General features: G+C 45.1%; 1 protein-coding gene across 1 annotated transcript; it reads right to left on the reverse strand.

Annotated features, from left to right (window-relative positions):
- Positions 1-3,141: 3,141 nt before the first annotated feature.
- LOC115763485 (tyrosine-protein kinase Drl) lies at positions 3,142-5,921 on the reverse strand. The gene is made up of 3 exons (XM_030706070.1): positions 3,954-5,921; positions 3,543-3,839; positions 3,142-3,463 (listed from the first exon to the last, which is right to left on the reverse strand). The coding sequence occupies exons 1-3, from the start codon at positions 5,456-5,458 to the stop codon at positions 3,352-3,354; spliced, it is 1,914 nt and encodes a 637-aa protein (XP_030561930.1). The 5' UTR covers positions 5,459-5,921; the 3' UTR covers positions 3,142-3,351.
- Between the last annotated feature and the right edge of the window lie 11,248 nt (positions 5,922-17,169).

Consider the following 17,169-nt stretch of genomic DNA (forward strand, 5'->3'; position numbering starts at 1 on the left):
ATAAGCAGCTAAAGTCAAATAGTTCGACATTGATTATGTGCATTCTTAAAGTTGGCGCGCAACTCGAAAAGTTGCCAAGAGCAAGATGTGATTAGCTTGAGCCAGAGGCTAGCTCCTTGACGACGATAAAAAACTGAAAATCATCACTGAACCCTTTGCACGAATTAAATCTTTAAGGCAATTCCAAATGAGTTTCGTCAACTTTTTAATTAGTTTTGCAATCAGAAAAACATCAAACTTTTCTACAATTTAGAACAATCCTGACTACACCCCGACCCCGGCTCCGAAACAGAACAGGGCTGCGACCCGTTCGCCAGTTTAGCTGTGCCACAGGTAACCACCGATATCAGAAAACTTTGCTTAATAATTTCAAAGGTAAATATTTATTTTTGTGCTAATGCCTTGTGGTCATAATCAACAGCTTCAAAATGGCAACCAAAAAACTGAAACTGCGTCGCCCCCTCCACAAAGTAATCAATTTTGAGGCCATGCGACCGACCCATTTTGGCAAAAAGTTGCTGCAGTTGTTGCCATCCCCTTCGCTACCAATCCCCACCCCCCCAATAACCAGCCGGCCGCCACTGGTCGAGCTCATCCGTTGAAAGTTCAAACATCACCTGGGGTAGCCGCAGGGCTGGCAATGGCTCCATGGGGGAACTGTGGACCGATTCCAGACTGACGACTACCTGTCGTAATTTTGTTTTTGGCTCTTGTTGTTGTTGTTGTTGTTGTTGTTCTAGTTGTTGTTGCTGCTGGCTTTTGGAGTGTGGTGGGCGTGGTTAGGGGCAAGAGGGGCGGTCGACGCTGTCAAAGTTTTTGCGCGCACCAGCTACTGAAAAATTGAAATGCTGCCTCACGTGCTATGAAATTTTTTATATTTGTTGATTTTTGGCTTAGAGTGTTGACCAACAACAAAGTTCCCAGTTGCTTTTTGTTTTTCAATTTTGCCCTTTTTTTTCTCTCTCTGCATTTTCCATTCGTTTTCCCCATGTGTGTGTTTGTTGTTGGAGCTCAAGTTTCAATGAGTTCAGCCCCCCTTTCGGCTCGTTTTCTGTTTTAGTTGTGTGACTTTTATGGCAATATTCCAGCCGAAAAAAATTCTGTATCGACTCGCGTTGTTTTTAATAACTTAATATCTTTTGTCAATTTGCTGGAGCGCTTTAATTTGATTGAAACGAAACTGTTCAAAGTTTGCCTTTCGGCTTTCTGATTCACTTCTCTTTATAATCGCACCAGCAAACGGAAAGCTCTTTAACTCTGTGAATAGCGCATCTATATAATTGGTCCTTTGATTTCCGTTTCACCACAGGATGTATGTATAAAGATAAAAAAATGTTTCTATAGCAGTTGGCAAACATTAACTTTACCAGTAGCGGGAAATGGTTTTAGTCATGAAATGGAAGATTTATAAAAAATCTACAAATTTAAAACCAACTAATCAAAAAGAAAATAAATAATTATTATGAAAAAAGTATAGTTACAGATACACCTAATAAAAGTTGATACAAAAGAAAAGTTGATCATCTAACATCGCCTAAATAAAAGTAAATAGTTTAAGCATATATTGTTATAAGCTTGTAATCTTGAATCTTAGTGTTATGTGTTGTCGTTATGCAGAGGCTTTACTGTAACAGCTTTTGTGTTAGCTTTTGATTTTGATAGTGGCTTTGGTTAAATGCCTCGCATCTTAGCTGGGGCACGTGCCTCAGAACTGCGTCTCGGAGCGTTTTTTAAAGACGTTGCCATCGTGAAGTAGAGCCAAAAAATGAAATAGAAAGCAGCACGCAGCAGGCAGGAAGGAGGAAGGACACGAAACTAGTCTCTGGACTAGCTGACGCTGTGACAGGCATATTAAAAAGGACACGGGCAACATCGTGCCGCGCCATGACGTGCCAAAAACTAAGTAGTGTCAGTGCGGCCATCAAAGGGCATACCATGAAATGGCGTCTACCTCATAAGCTCTGCACGCGCTCGACAGGCTCTCCACGTACAGGTGTGGGCAGGCACCTCCTGCTATTGCGCTCATTTCCGCTTCGGCCTCTGCTCCCGCTTCCACTCCTCAAATAGGCAGTTGGCATTACATGCCTTTTGTGTAGCCAGCACGCTTGGGCTGGCAAAGGGATTGGCTCGTTCTGTGTGTGTGCGTGTGTGCGGGCTGCAGATGGTTAACCCAGCCCACTTGGTTGTGGCAGCGTCGCCTCCGCACTTTAAGCCCAAACAACGCATTGCTCTTAGCACAAGTTGTTTTAGGGTAAGTGATGGGCGTGGCTGGGGCTCAATCGTTAGCGATATACTTACACAAGAATATTTTACTTAACTGTCGTTCCATTTCCCATTTTCCATTTCCCCCTTCAGACGGAGGCAATTCGCGAATGCATTTCTTTGGTTTTGAATTTCATGCACGGACGTTTATTGAAATCGTTTTCTTTCGTTATTCTTAAAATAAAACTCATAAAGGAGAACATAAAACTAATGCGAAATGCTTAAGTATATTACAAAACTTTCAAGTAACAATCAAAATTGTAGGCTCGACTCGAAAGTCCCTGGGATCTTGGATGCTGGTGAACTAAATAGGGAAGTTCTGTAGTGCACCGTTGGATTTTGACATGAAGTCATTAACATTAATTAAATACATTAGATTCGAGTTTTCTAGCACTACGCTCTTACACATATACATATACATACACATATAAATACATTTACATAGATATTCTATATATTCGATAATATATATTTTGCTGTTTCAAAACGTCAAATTTCTGCCCGAGCTCCGCCAAAGTATCCCGCTAAACCTGGCCAACGCTCGTATACGCCTAGCCTAGGGTTGTGTAACTTATTATCGGTCTTGTCTTTAGCTATGTATCTATATATAATGTTATGTTATGCAAATGATTTAGCTTATGTGGTGACTCTCAGGGAATCCTTAACTGGGTTTTCTTTCGTGAATGTGTCTCTCTAAAATGTATTCTGGTGTTTACGTTCAACTACTATGTTTCTTGCATTTAAATGTCACTTGTTTTTTCGATTTTCGTAGCATCCTATCCTAATCCTAATTACCTAACTGCTTAATATGGAGCAGTGCACAACTTTGCGACTTTTCTGAACCGTGGTATGTTGCCTCCTATCGATCCAGCGACTACTACAATTAGTAAGTAACTATTTATTGTGGGGGACAACAATGGGCCCTCACTCGTATCCATATCTCCCACATTATCGCTTCTTAGACGCCCTTTAGGCGCTTTAATTTAAATATGTCTTTGGAAACAAAGTTGCGGACGTCGTTTGCTGCGAAATCTTACGACGTCGCCTTTTGTTATATTTACAGGTCTTGGTGTGCTTCATTACCGCAGGTTAAACATATCTGGTGATCTGTGTATGGAACTCCGATAGGCAGATCTGAAGCTGACTGAACGAGGGTCGCTCGGCGGGCATGGAGGCCCAGCAGTAGGCCATAATAGTGAAACTGCAAGTACCAGAGCAAAGGAAGGCAACCATTCAATTTTCTGTGTGGGATGAGAGCCTTTTAGCTAGTTGATACTCACAGTTCGTCGGGGCAGTTGAAGGGCTGTGCCAGTCTATAGCCGTCCTTTAGATAATGCTCCATTTCATACGGATCGATCTCGGCGTAGGGAAGCTTGCCCAATGTGCACATCTCCCACATGAGCACCCCAAAGGACCAAACATCGCTTCCCTCGTTGTAGTGCGACTTCTGCAGTGCCTCGAGCGACAGCCACTTGATGGGTCGATACTCCCCATCTCCCAAGCAGTTGTAGTCACCGGAGAAGAGGTCGCGGCTGAGGGCGCTGTCGGTTAACTTCACGCGCAGCTGATCATCAATGCTGAAGGAAACGAAGAGCAGAGGTTCGCAAGTGGTCGATTAGACGAATTACAAATCAAAGATAACGAACCAGAGAATAGGTTGGATAATGTTTGACGGTCTCCGCCCTACTTACACACAGTTCCTGGCCGCAATATCCTTATGAATGACTCCATGGTTGTGCAAATGCTCCATGGCCATGGCCAGCTGGGAGGCCATTAGCACCGTTTGAATGGTGGTAACGCTTCTGGCATACGACGGGTCCTGCAGGAAGGTCTTTAAATTGCGAACACTGCCGGTGGCGGCATAGAGCACGAATGGTGTGGCAAAGTCCTCAATAGAAATTCCGAGCACAGCTAGGACATTGGGGTGTGTTGCCTCATATAGCATCATGGATTCTTGAAGCAGAAGATTCACTTGTAGCTGGCTTGCATGCTGCGCCACAGTCTTGACCAGAACCTCCTGGCAGTCGTTATAAGTGCCGCGATAGATGCGCCCAAAGTTTCCCTCTTGGACGAGGCAGGAGAGGCGCACGCGACATTTTTGGACTGTCAGCTCCTGGAGACGGCGGTTGAACTCCTCAGGCTCATGCTCATATTCGCGAAAGGGCCGCGTCAGCGTCGCATATGTGGGTGTGATGGTCGAGGGGCAGACATAGATCGAATTGTGTGCCGTAGAGGAAATGGTGGGCAGGCGCTGGAAGCTGGAGGTCTTAATCAGATGCACGCCGTTCGAGGGATGTCGCTTCGAGGGCCCCTTTGCGCAGTAGGCTATCAATATGAGTGTCGAGACGAGCACCAGTGCCAAAATGCCGCCCACTATCAAAGTGATCAGTCCGCTGGTGGGAGGCACGAGAGTTTCCCGCAAGAGTGGATCGTACTCATTGTTCGAGCCTGCCCCGCCAGCACCTCGTCCCACAACCACGGTTGGCTCAGTCACCACCACACGGTGTCTCTCGGTCGCCTTTCCATGCTCCACATTGGAGGGCACATGACCGTCGGATATGACGTGCTCTGCGGTGTCTTCGTTGTGTTCCGTGTAGTGAATATCGTCGTGACCAGTCAGGTCCGGATGCAGTGGTTCCTCGTCATCGTATTCCTCCCGTGCGTCGTTTGGCTCGTCCTTCAAGCAAATTTTCTTACGTTTAAAGATGAGATTCGTGTTGTTGTTGGTCGCCCGGTCCAGTATAACCTCTACGCTGATGGTAACGGTCACCTCCGCTGCCCGCGTGCCCGAGCACTTGAGGCTGACGCCCCATGTCTGTGGCTCCTGGGGCACATCGCCAATGCGCGAGATGTTCAGCATCGGCCGTGGCAGAACACCCACATCCGAGGTGGCCACATTGATGCTATAGGGCAATGGATGCTCCACGAGCGACTGCCAGGTAAACGTAACATCGCTTATGTTCGCCGGCACCGGCACCGCAAAGTTCAGCGCGTAGTCATTGATGGCGCCCTCCCGCACATAGTAGAGCTCCGCGGAAACGCCTGCAATGAAACGAAAGCAGAAAGACTTTAGATGCATGTCCGTAACGGCGACTAACATGGCGTCCATCCCGCCGCTCAGGAAATTAATGATACGCCTGGTGACCCAATCGAAGCAGCCGAGCAACTTTTGGCCAGTCACTTGAGTCGGCTGCATAATCAATCACCAGGGATAACAGTTTTCTTTACTTTGTCAAATTGATTTTCTTCGAGCAATGGCCATGGCCAAGCAGCCGACTGTTTCTGCCACCAGACTCTGCATTATCTGTCCACTTAGACATTTCGGTGACATATTGAAGGAGTTAAATAGCCGAGCCCCAGCAACAGCTTCCAATGCCAGACAATTTCTTATTGCATCCACCCCAAATCAATCAAAATCGACAAACAAGTTGGGCAACAAAGAAGAGTTTTACCTTAAAGTACACTTTTAGGAATTGATATTCAACTTTTGAATCGCCACATCACCAATACTTGACTGAAGTCTTACTCGAGTAGCGTTTTGTGCACAGATAAATCTCAGAGACCTGCTTATAAGCCGAGCTGATTATTCAATTAATATGTGTGAGACTAACCCAATCTGAGTGTTATTCCTAACCAAAACCCGGCATATCGATATGTACTTAGTTTCTGTAGGGCATAATATTATATGTAATATTTATATATTCCTTTACATTTGTATTTCTTTTACCCTCCATTTAAACTTGAATGCAATCTTTAAAATCTATTATGCAAAGTTGGGTGCTTTTGTAGATAGCTGCCAGCTGAACAGCACCTATTCAACCCATATGCATGTTAGCTAATCCAAAATAAACTACTTGTTAAGCTTTCCTACGAATATCTACCCTGAAAAACACCTGGCTATCTTTTTACCTACATATCAGATAGGTGTATCGGATAGTTATGACAGGTCTGTGGATCGCTGCTCGCTGGCCCGTCGCCTTGCAATGCATTTAATTAAATTAAATTTAGAAATATATACGAGTCGCTCTCGTGGGGATCGGCCTACAGCTGGCGCCTTGCTCGATACCTGCTCCGGCTACACTTGCCAGTTGCCACTTGCCCCTTGCCACTTGCCACTTGCCGCTCTGGCGTGGGCTCAATAAATCAATCAAAATTATAAAATGCGACTTGAACAAAACACAAAGCGGACCCTTACTTGGCTCACGGACACGCGACGCTGTGCGAAGGCGTGCCTCGGGGCAGGTTAAATGTTTATGCTTAATTAATGTTGATGTTGTTGCTTTGTTGCTTGCCCTGCTGCTGCTGTGCATATGTTGCATGCCTCGGTGTGTTTGTTCATGGGGCTAGCCGCTGCGGTTTATTTTAGATTTTTATCGCAGTCGCAGCATAATACTTATGCACTTTATTTTAATTTATGCCACTTATTCGTCCACCGACTATACATATGCATTTATATGCATGTGTGTGTATGTCGTACTAATTAGTGGAGCGAACCCAGACCAGGCTGCTCCCGTTCCCGTTTCCACTCCCTTTCGCTTTCCCTCCCCCGGTTCCTCATACGCTTCGTTTGCACTTTGAAAATGTAATTAGTGAAAGCGGCTGCTGGTGGACCACGCTCTGGTGTAGCAGAGGGATGGGGTAGAGGTGCGGCGGGGGTGAGGGAATATGTCGTTTTGCAGATATGAATACTGTCGCATAATGAACCAAGGTAGATAGAGAAGTTGTGATAGCTCCGCAAGGGTTAATGGGGCTCAGACTTCTGAGCTGGAAAAACAGTTCATTTAATCGAGACGAAAAAGAAACATTACAAAATTATTGCTTAAAGGCGAAGCAAGTCGAGCAATTGCCCCAGCTTGGCATAAAAGTTGCGCCGGCTGAAACATTCACAATTAAAATTCCACAGACATCAAAACTTTTGCGACCCCACGCACCCCAATTATGGACAAATAATAGCAAATTATTCAGCCCCACCCTGCCGACACTCCTCCCCTGCAGCTAACTGCTTTGCATCTCAAGTGCCTGCCTGGCGCTAATTAGAGCTGATTGCTCGACAAATGAAGTCGATGCCCCACACTCCCACACAATAGTCAATAGCTGAGTTCTGCGCTCTGTTTTCCTTTTTCCGCCTGTCACCTGGGCAGCTGTTGGAGAAAATCGATTTTCTTTATCCGGCCACATTCAGCTTGGACGCTGACATAAATACGCGCGGCGTTGTCCCAAAAAGTAAAAGTTACCCTAAAAGTGTAAAGGAAGCTGTGAAAATATGCTTAAAGAGCTACAAATTGCAACAGCGTGAACAAGTGGCAAATGGTAAAAGAAAAGCGGAGGCAAGCCAGAACGGAGCACAGCGATAACAGCTAGGAGTTATGCATGGCAAGATGCTGATAAAGTAAAATGCAAAAGTGGCAACTAAAGAGGTTGGCTTCAAAAGAAACCGAATAGCTGAGCAGTCCGAGATAGCCTAGAGTCTTTCGAGAACTTTAAGAATCAATTATCTCATATATTTCAGACTATGCACACACTCAAAAGAACTAAGAAATGATCTTCTGATCTATGAAGCAAATCTTATATCAGTTTTCCGTAATATTTGTATTGTTGCTCAATATATGTAGAAGAATATATGTAAGTCCTATATCCTCTATCTTTATAGACGGATAAGGAGTAAGAGGATCAGGAACACAACTTGTTTAAATCGAATGTTTTTCGAGGTTTTTTTTATAGCTCTAGGGAATCAAATGTTTATTTTTAAGATATTTAAGACCAATCTTACATCAAAGCTTTGTGAATATTTGCACATATATTTTTGCTTCTTTAACTGTTTAAAACTCTCTTCCCATTGTTATGCAACGAATTTGCCAAAAAGAAGGCAAAAAAGAAAAGCGATTTGAATTCATGGCACGACATCTATTTAATTTCAATTACAACCCTAAAATACCATAGCAGACGCATAAGCCAAAACTTTGTATGTGCCAAACTGAGCAAAAAAAAAAAAAGAGGAAAAATGGAATAAAAATGGCAATTTTTGCGCCCCAAATACGCCAGGCCCATGTATCTAACCCATTGCGGCATGCCCAGCACCGATCCGAACCCCTTCTTCAGCCCTAATTTATGCAAACCAAAAAGCTGAGCGGGATTTAAATGTATGTCTGAATGTGTGTCTCGCCTAGTGGATATCATTTTATGTTTTCTTAACATATTTTTTCTCTATGCTAATGCAACGGACTCCATTCGGCCGCCCACTATGCGTCACTTCGTCGTCGTCGTCGTAGTCGGACAACAGCCTGGGGATTTCGCAGGCCATAAATCCGAAATTGTCTTTTGACACATGAATATGTTGTGCATTAAACGCAGACGGAAGACTAGGCCACAGACAGAGCCAGAGTCCGACTCCCACTTTGAGGCAGACGACAGACATTTTTATTATTATCAATGTATGTACGAGTTTTTGTCTGGGGCTAGCTGTCTCTGCCCGCGGCTGATGATGACATTGGTGGCCACTGAGCTGAAGCTGATGCTGATTTAGGGCCGTTTGGGGTGTCTGTGTTGGCTTTCGGCAAGGGTTGCGTCTTTGACTATCAAATGATTACCCCATCTACGCCTCTATGCTGTGTGTCTCTGCCATCAGAAACTTTTTATGTGCTACCAATTTGTATCCGGCCGGGACCAGAGCAAGGCACATGCTAATGTCTTTAGCAAGGGGCATCATAACTCAAGCGAATTCAATTTGTTCACATTTGATTCGGGCAGCGTTTGTGTAAGTCGTGCCCAGACGAGTTGGCTAACCCAAAAGTCAAGAGCTATTGCAGCGGCCAGATTCATGATGGAAAGATGTGCTTGCAACTGATTAAATCGCACTGCCAAAGTCAGCTCGCAGCCAGGTAACTCGCAGGCCATAGAAGGTCAACAACAAGAAGACAAGCCAACTGCAACTGCAGACGAGACAGGGCGAGGCAAGGTAATTTTTATGCCCAAATGGTCATGATTCGCAAGCTCGTTTGGGTTCCATGCTCGAATGCTCGACTGGTCGACTGGTCGGATGGAGGTTGGCAAGACGTTTCTCTGCGTGGCGCGTCGTCTGGCCAAACAACTTCACTTCAGCTCGCTGCAGAGGAGCGTCAGAGTGAAAGACAAACAAGCTAAAGGACATGTGAAGTGCACGATGCTCTCTGGCAACTTCATCCGCAGCCAGACTCAACGTGCAACGCGCAACGCGCAACGTGCAACGTGCAACGTCAACGGTAGCTGCCAAGTATTTCTATTTGTATTTCATCGCCCTGGCCGAGCAGCTGCAATTTATTTGCCTCGGTCTGTGCCTGCTGCTCTTGGCGCTCCTTTGGCTCTGGCCACTCTGCTGACGTTTTTGCCTCCAGGCAGACGCAATCAACTGCCCCTGCGCCCTGCACCAGAACCCTTTGCCCGTCTTGCAGTTTATGTTTTTCTCTTTTATATTATCACCTTAACGCTGCGACGACTTCAGTTCCAACTTGGCTTGGCTTGGCCTGGCCTGGCCATAAATTCAAGTTCATTGGGGCCGTGCGGCCAGCGGGTGTTGCATAAATTATGATCTTGTAGATTTCTATGACAAACCATAAAAAACACATTACGTTTATGGTGATGTTGCCATGGACGGTTTGTAGTTGCGTTTTCAATTTAAAATGTAAATACAAGCGAACCGAGCCCCCTGCACAACTCTCCTTTGGCCCATTGGGTGTAAATGTGTGTGTGTGTGTGTGTGTATGGCTGATTCTGCAACAGCTTACTCCATTTCTAATTAGCGCATTTATAAGTACCATTTAGGTCAAGGCACTCAAGCAGCAAGATATATACGTCATTAATCTAGCCGATTCCTTGGCCAGGCCAAGCCCCCCATCGGAAAGCCCGCCTATCCGCTAGAAGTGCAAATTATTGGGCTATAAAAATCAAAGCAAAATAAAAAGAATAAAACGAGTCGAACATTTAATGTGATTATCTGGAAAAGTTAATGTGATTATTAGCCCAGGCCCACGCTGGCTCGCGTGAGACAACAGACAGACCCGCAACACCTGCCACTAGGACCCACCTGCTCAGCGCCAACCCACATCCACAATCATCCATCAGGTAGCGGCCGACTGTGATTCGGGTCGAGTCAGAGTCGAAGCTGGCCATTAACTTGCCACTGGTGTAAAGTTTGCTTTCAATTTCGGGCAACGCTTTTGCGTGATGTAATGAAATTTTTATCACCTCGGGCTGGGAGGCTATCCCAGACATAGCTGCAGGGACCGAACTGTGTCTAGGCGCTGCCATAAAATTTATGGACAGCTATAAAGCGTGGTCGGGGGTGGCTGCAGCAGGTGCAGCTGAGGTGGTCAGCCGGTGAGTGGCCCAGTTAGTTGAGCTTGTTGCGGTTTCGGCTGCTTGGGTCAGCTTGTAATGTGCCCTGTGGTTTGATTTGCATGCGCCTTTGTGGCCAAGCAGCCCGAGCAGCCTGGGTGGCCCGGCGCAGAGATCACAGGGCCTGCGGCACAGAGTCTACCGCCAAAAGACATTCTGTGGCGAAGCCCGCAAACTTGTCGATGGATATGCGTGTGTGTATGTGTGTGTGTGTGTTTGTGCTTAAGTAAACAATAACTTCCTCTGCCGAATTTTTGGGCCAAGAGGTGGAATTTATGAACACGTTTGACATGGCCAAACAACAGCCTTGTGAGATGACTCTGCCGGCGACACAGGCCAGAGGGAGCTGTGCAAATTGTTCGAGCCCAACACCTCGGGGCAGTGGCCAATACAAACAAACAACAGCAACAACAACAAACACAAACAGACGCACACACGCACACTTACGTACACACACTTTTCAATAGCACCCCCGGGATGGCGTAATTTATGACTCTGACCGACTGAGGAGCGCCTCGCATTGACTTTTTCCGGCTGCCGACAAGGCAGCTGCTCGGCTAACAATAAGTGCTACTACGGTACCCATTAACAGGCCCAGTTCCAATCCCAGTCCCAGGCCCTGTCCAGGTCCCAGTGGCAGTTCCAGGTCTCAGTACCAGGCAGAACAGAATATAAGAGAGATTAGCATGGATGCATTGGGCTGTGTGTTTGTTGTTGAGTGTATATATATATATATACATGTGTGTGTGTGTGTGTGCGTGTGTAGGCGGTGCCACTGAAGTGGACGCAACTCCTCTCCAAGCTCTGCTGCCCGCCACTGTTTGTTGAAAAGTTTTTGGCTTTGTTTATGACAACGTTTTTTGCTTTTGGGTCACAAAAATATACACACTCATAATACATATACATAAATACATATCAATTCATATGTATGTGCATGCATGTGTACATACTACAATATGCATATGTTTTTGATTCTGGGTTTTTTTCGGGTCAGGGGTTTATCATCTTGTTAACGTGACGATGCAAAACTTTTAAAAGAGGACCACACACTAGCTCAAAGTTGAGGCTGCCGAAGGGGTGTAGAAGGGGGAAATGATGGTGACAATGTGTTAATTCCAAATCTCGAACTGAGAAAAGGCGAAGACAGTTAAGAGCTATTCATAATTAAGAGGTAAGAAGAGGTTATCACTGATTCGCTCTTTAATTCTTCCTATATTTAACTAATTGCTATGGTGGGGCTAACAAAAACAAAACGCAAGCCTCCACCTTGGTTAAGCTTCATTCCTTTGATTCCTTTATACACTCTTTGGCGGCATAAAGCATCATCGTTATTTATACATTCTCTCATTTTGAGCTGTTCGCATTCATTATTCGCTTTGCTTATCCGCATTTAAATATGTTAATGATAATGTTGCTAATATTCTCACACCCAACTCAAAGAGCCACTCAACGCCATTAGCCTGTCCAAATAGAAATATGCGTGTAAAAGAACAAAACACACAGATACACACAGACACACACACACACACACACAGATGCACAGACATTTCACACAATTTGGTGGTCTGGAACGGGGGCTTACAAAAGATGAGAATTGATAATAAAGAGAGGCAGACACGATAATAGCCGCGACTAATGCACGGCGGCAAATGAATGTCGAGTGGCGAGTGTGTTCGCCGCGGAGATGCCACAACGAATCGCATTCGCAACGGAACGAATCGGGTAAGCACGGGCGTTACGTTACGCTGAGTATCCAAAGCGAATACAATTTATGCGAATATGTTTTTTGAACTGTGTATGAATGCGTACTTAAATGTGAAATGAGCGCTTAATTAAAGTTAAAACAAGCCGCACAACAATCAGGACTTGTCTCTCTTTCAGCTGGCATTACTTGTTGCTCCATAAGCCGACTCCAATTCTAGCCAAGCTTGGCCCTGCCCCTAGTCGAACCGTCCGACCCCTTCTTCATGTGCCATGTGCGCATTTTATCACGCGTGACAAGGAAATTGCCGCAGACAGAGCGGCCCCTAGGCAGCTCCTCCTCCTTCTCCTGCTGCTGCTCCTTCTCCTGTATAATGACGCCGCTGTCGTCAGTCAGTCAGTCAGTCAATCACTCGGTTTGATTGAAGGCATAAATTATCTGGCCAGCTAAAATTGCGCTTTGGCTGTTGCTCGGAAATTGATTACCGCTTGATATTTTGATTAGCGCCCAATTGGAATAAACGTTTCGCATATGTCGGGCAGCAGTTGGTTCCTATCAACATCAGCCTGACAGGGCCTGACAAAAGTAGGTCAAGCTAAATAAACAATAATATTTGTTTCAAATATATTTAGCAAGTAAAACTGCTCTTAAAAGTACTCTTTAGGGCAGACTTAAAAGTACTTATTTCTTTCTTTATCTTCTGTCTTCTATCCTAACTACTCCATATACTGATTATCCAACCTCGCCGCCTCTTCATATCCCATTATGGCAGCAAACGCATTTTGGATCCATAAAAACAAAATTGTAACCCCAAATTTAAATGACTCGATATTTTATCAGCACTGAACGTGAGCCCCACTTCATTGACTTTGCATTTTCTCCTCTGTTTTTCCATCCTACTTGGAAAAGTTGCGTGGGAAGCTGCGCGAGGGTTGGTCGAATGCAGTGGGATACCAGCCCATCGCTGCGGGCGTGTGAAATTTTCCAATAAGTTGCATTTGGTAATATATCTATAAGTTAATACTTATTACAACTGAGCGAAGGAATACAGAGGGAAAGTGTCTGAGAGAGAAAGAGGGATGAATACGCTTATTATTCTCGTTCTTTGACCAAGTTTTCGACTTTCATGTAATAGAGCGGAAAGTAATTAAAGTTTTACATAAATTCAGTTGGAAACAGGGCACAAAATGGGAGCAAGGACTATCGATCATATGCAACTGAGTAGAGAAGGTAATGGAATAACATAATAATGATTTCTGGGACAATTTGTTCGAATCCATTGGCTCGCTTAGTTCACCTCATTTCTGGATGCATTCGATGCAGCCACCCCTTTGGCAGCCTTATTCGAATATCCGATTCCCACAATCAATTTGAAATCAAATGGCCGCCAAACACGCGTCGTGTGCTCAAGTTTTTTTTCTGAGTTAAACAAACAGCAATGAAAAAATTAAATACGAAATAATAAAAAATAATTTACGGGCTCATTAAGAGTCGAAGGGAGAGCAAGAGAGGGAGGATGGGGCGAGGCAGTTGCGGCATGGCGCGGCGCCCGCTTGGAATTCGCTCGGCAATAAAAATATGCGACGACATCGGCATCAACTGGCTGCGGATGCAGTAGCTCAAGGGGCGGCAGCAGCGGTCCACCCTCGGCTGCCGTTTCAAATAAAGCCCTCAACAACGTAGCTAGCTGCTGCTAGAGGGGTTGGGTCGGCGCGGGGGGCACGGGGCGGGGCGGGGCTGGACGGAGTACCATTGCTGCGGCGTGCTCAAGTGCTGGCGGCAACCTCATGCGTTGCCGTCGCATCGCATTTCGCTTCCGGGCTTCGTTTGTTTGCATACGCAGCAGGACGAGCCAGTAGGACGAGCCAACAAGACGGGCAGGCAGGCAGTCAGGAGCAGAAAAATAACCAGGGACAGAGACGGCAACGGCGATGTTGACGGGACAGGAACAGACACTGTGTTTGCACAGCGCATTTCTGGTCCATTAAGTAGCGTTGTTTTTATTGTTGTTGTTGTTGTTGTTGTTGTTGTTGATGATGTTGTTGTTGTTGCTGCTGCTGTAAAGGTAGCAACCCCCTGAACGGGCAGCGTTTGTCATTGTTGTGTGCGACTTTTCTCACTTTGCGCTGGCTTCGCAGTAGCAGGAAATAGAACAGAGCAGGGGACGAGAGGGAAAACGTCGTATCCACAAGATACAAATGCGGTGCTCGGTGCTCTGAGCGCGGGCAGCACGCGTCACTTACCTTGTTTATTTAGAAGTTTGTTGCAGCTAAGCCCGAGATGCAACAGCCCCAACCCGCAACCCGCAACCCACAGCTTGCCCTGATCTCCATTGTGGGAAACGTTTTGCGTTGGCTAAGCACAAGTTAATTACGCTAAATGGCGAGCATGCCGAGTTCTCGGATATTCCTGAATAGCCCGGCATATCCCTTAATGCGGATATTGTTTTAAGCAGCATTCCTAATGCAAATATCGTGTACTTTATTATCTGCGCCATTTTGTGCGCTCATTAACATAATTTAAGCATTTCCAGTGGAAACTGGCCCGGCAACGCCTCCGAGCCAAAGTCCTGGGATTAGGCGACTGTTTCGATTGCGTTGGTCATAAATTTATGCACCATTATGTTGGACAGTTGGGCAATTTATCTTTCAAGTTTGAGCCTCATTTGGGGCTGCGAAGTATCCAACTGTCTATTCAAATCTATTCATGGCCAGTTTCCACATCGTTGTCAAGTAGGTGTCAGTGATCATTTGATGACCCACATGTGGCTGCCATCGGACTCACCAATTGCTGACCATTAAATCGCCTCATAATGGGCCCAATAATTTGTCAGTTCCATTAATTGCTGGAGCTGACAAAAGAAACGAGAAAAGCCTCTAGAAAAATATTGCATTTCCAAACAAATCAATTGAAACTTGCGCAATCCACTCGCTTGGCTTTTCAAGGGGTTTTTGGGTTGGGTCCTCCTCCCCGGACTTTTTCTCCTTTTGCCCGGTTTCCGTTTCGTGTCTAGCGGCTACCAATCATGCCAAAAGCCAGCCCCCTTCTACGAAAACCAACACATAAACAATTGAAACTGATTAAATTCATTTGATAACAAGGCGCTGCCGAGTCTGGGGAACGCCACTTGAGATATGCGAGTCGGTCGGGATTGGGGGTGCCATATGCAACTGGCCTATCCACATTATCATATGTGTGCATGTGTGTATGTGTGTGTGTGTGTGTGTGTGTGTGCGTGCTAAAACTCATTCGTTGCCGAATGGGAATGTGAAATATGTGCCGAAAGTGAATAAATAAAAGTTAAGTTGCTGTCAACGAGCTTAAAATAAAAAAAATATTGCATTGGAGTTTTTTTTTTTTCATAAAAAGATATTCCAAAATTACACATGCAGCTTAGAGTTTTATAAAAAAGACTGTAAAGTTAATATGGAAAATTGTTACAAATATTTACATTAACTATTTCCATTAACAAATACAAAGAAATCAAAACTAACAGCTGATGAGAGGTTACATATTTTAATTTCCAAGCTTTTTTTACAACTACAATTTAAATACTAAACATAAAAAACTTTTAGTATATTATTGGGCTATTTATAAAAACTGATAAAAATAAAAACGATAATTCCAACAGAAGTAATATCTAATTAAAATTGTAATAAATGCCGAATTGGGCTGGATACCTTTAAAATAAAAGTTATTTCTTTGAAAGATCGATTAATTAAAAATATCTCTATACATATTCGTATGCTCTCCACTTTACAGCCTTTTTTAGTTAACAGCAATTAATTAGAGTAATTACAGTTTTTATTGGTTGCAATCTTCCAAATCATCAATATGACTTATGCAGTTTTATTATACTCATTTCTATGTATTTAAATCGTTCGTTGTTGTTGTTCTTAGCATGGTGTTGTTGTTCATGCAACCGTGTTGCACTCATTGTCTACTTGTTGTGTTTGTCACATGCCGCAACACCTACAACAACAACAACAACACCTACAAGAACGACAACAACATCCGCCAAGCGTTTAGCGATTTAATTAAGCGCAAGTGGGCGTCGAATGTTGTCACTGATGCATAGCTTATATGCATGTCTATTTGGGTGTATATAGTTGGATGAGTGGGCGTGGCAAACTGGCAAACTGTTTACGCAACGAAGGGCCAATGACTTGCAGTAGATAAAGAGCATAAAGAGCCGTAGGATGCCAGCAGGAGCAACTGCTGGCTGTAGGTGGTTTTTTGTCAGTCAGATGTTGCAAGCTGTGCTGACGTTGACACGTGTGGCAGCCATGGATAAGTGGCAGCCACACACACACACACACACACGCGCACACTGAAGTGGTGTGTCCCTAGCGTACAACCCTCGAACCACCCTCGACCCACCCTCGTAATTAAGCGCATTGAAATGCAACTGAGATTCCGCTTCATGTTGCCATCGCCTGCTCTTCTGCAGCGTCATCCTGTCTTTTTCTCTATCCATATCTCTCTTTATAGCTGCATCCTATCCCCGCCTGCTTCTCCCATTCATTTGCCAACATTACGCACTGTGCAACAAGCAGCCCGCCTGACAGTCAGACAGCCAGACATGGTAACGACATGCCGTGCAGTTGTTTATACTGTCGTCATCCCAACAGCAGCAGGAACATCCGCAGCCGCGCTTTGCATGCGAAGCGGCGCCTGCTTCTGTCGCCGATTTCAACTGCCTCCTCACTCCCCTTCCACCCCCCCCTCAACCTCATCCCTACCCCTTGCTGCCCCCCCTGACTTGTATTTATTAATTATTCTGTGCAAAGTCGTCCCGGCCAAAAATTCGGCACGCACGTTGCGCATTTCTCGCC

This window comes from Drosophila novamexicana, unplaced genomic scaffold, assembly GCF_003285875.2.
Source record: "Drosophila novamexicana strain 15010-1031.04,08,12 unplaced genomic scaffold, DnovRS2.1 tig00000739-arrow-arrow-pilon, whole genome shotgun sequence".
Taxonomy (NCBI): Eukaryota; Metazoa; Arthropoda; class Insecta; order Diptera; family Drosophilidae; genus Drosophila; species Drosophila novamexicana.

What these genes read in the sequence shown, in the direction of transcription:
- LOC115763485 (XM_030706070.1), bottom strand. Translation starts at nt 5,458, where the DNA reads ATGCAGCCGACTCAAGTGACTGGCCAAAAGTTGCTCGGCTGCTTCGAT. An exon ending in ATTGCGGCCAGGAACTGTGT is followed by an intron (nt 3,840 to 3,953) that starts GTAAGTAGGGCG and finishes CGTTTCCTTCAG; the next exon opens with CATTGATGATCAGCTGCGCG. An exon ending in TTCAACTGCCCCGACGAACT is followed by an intron (nt 3,464 to 3,542) that starts GTGAGTATCAAC and finishes TGGTACTTGCAG; the next exon opens with TTTCACTATTATGGCCTACT.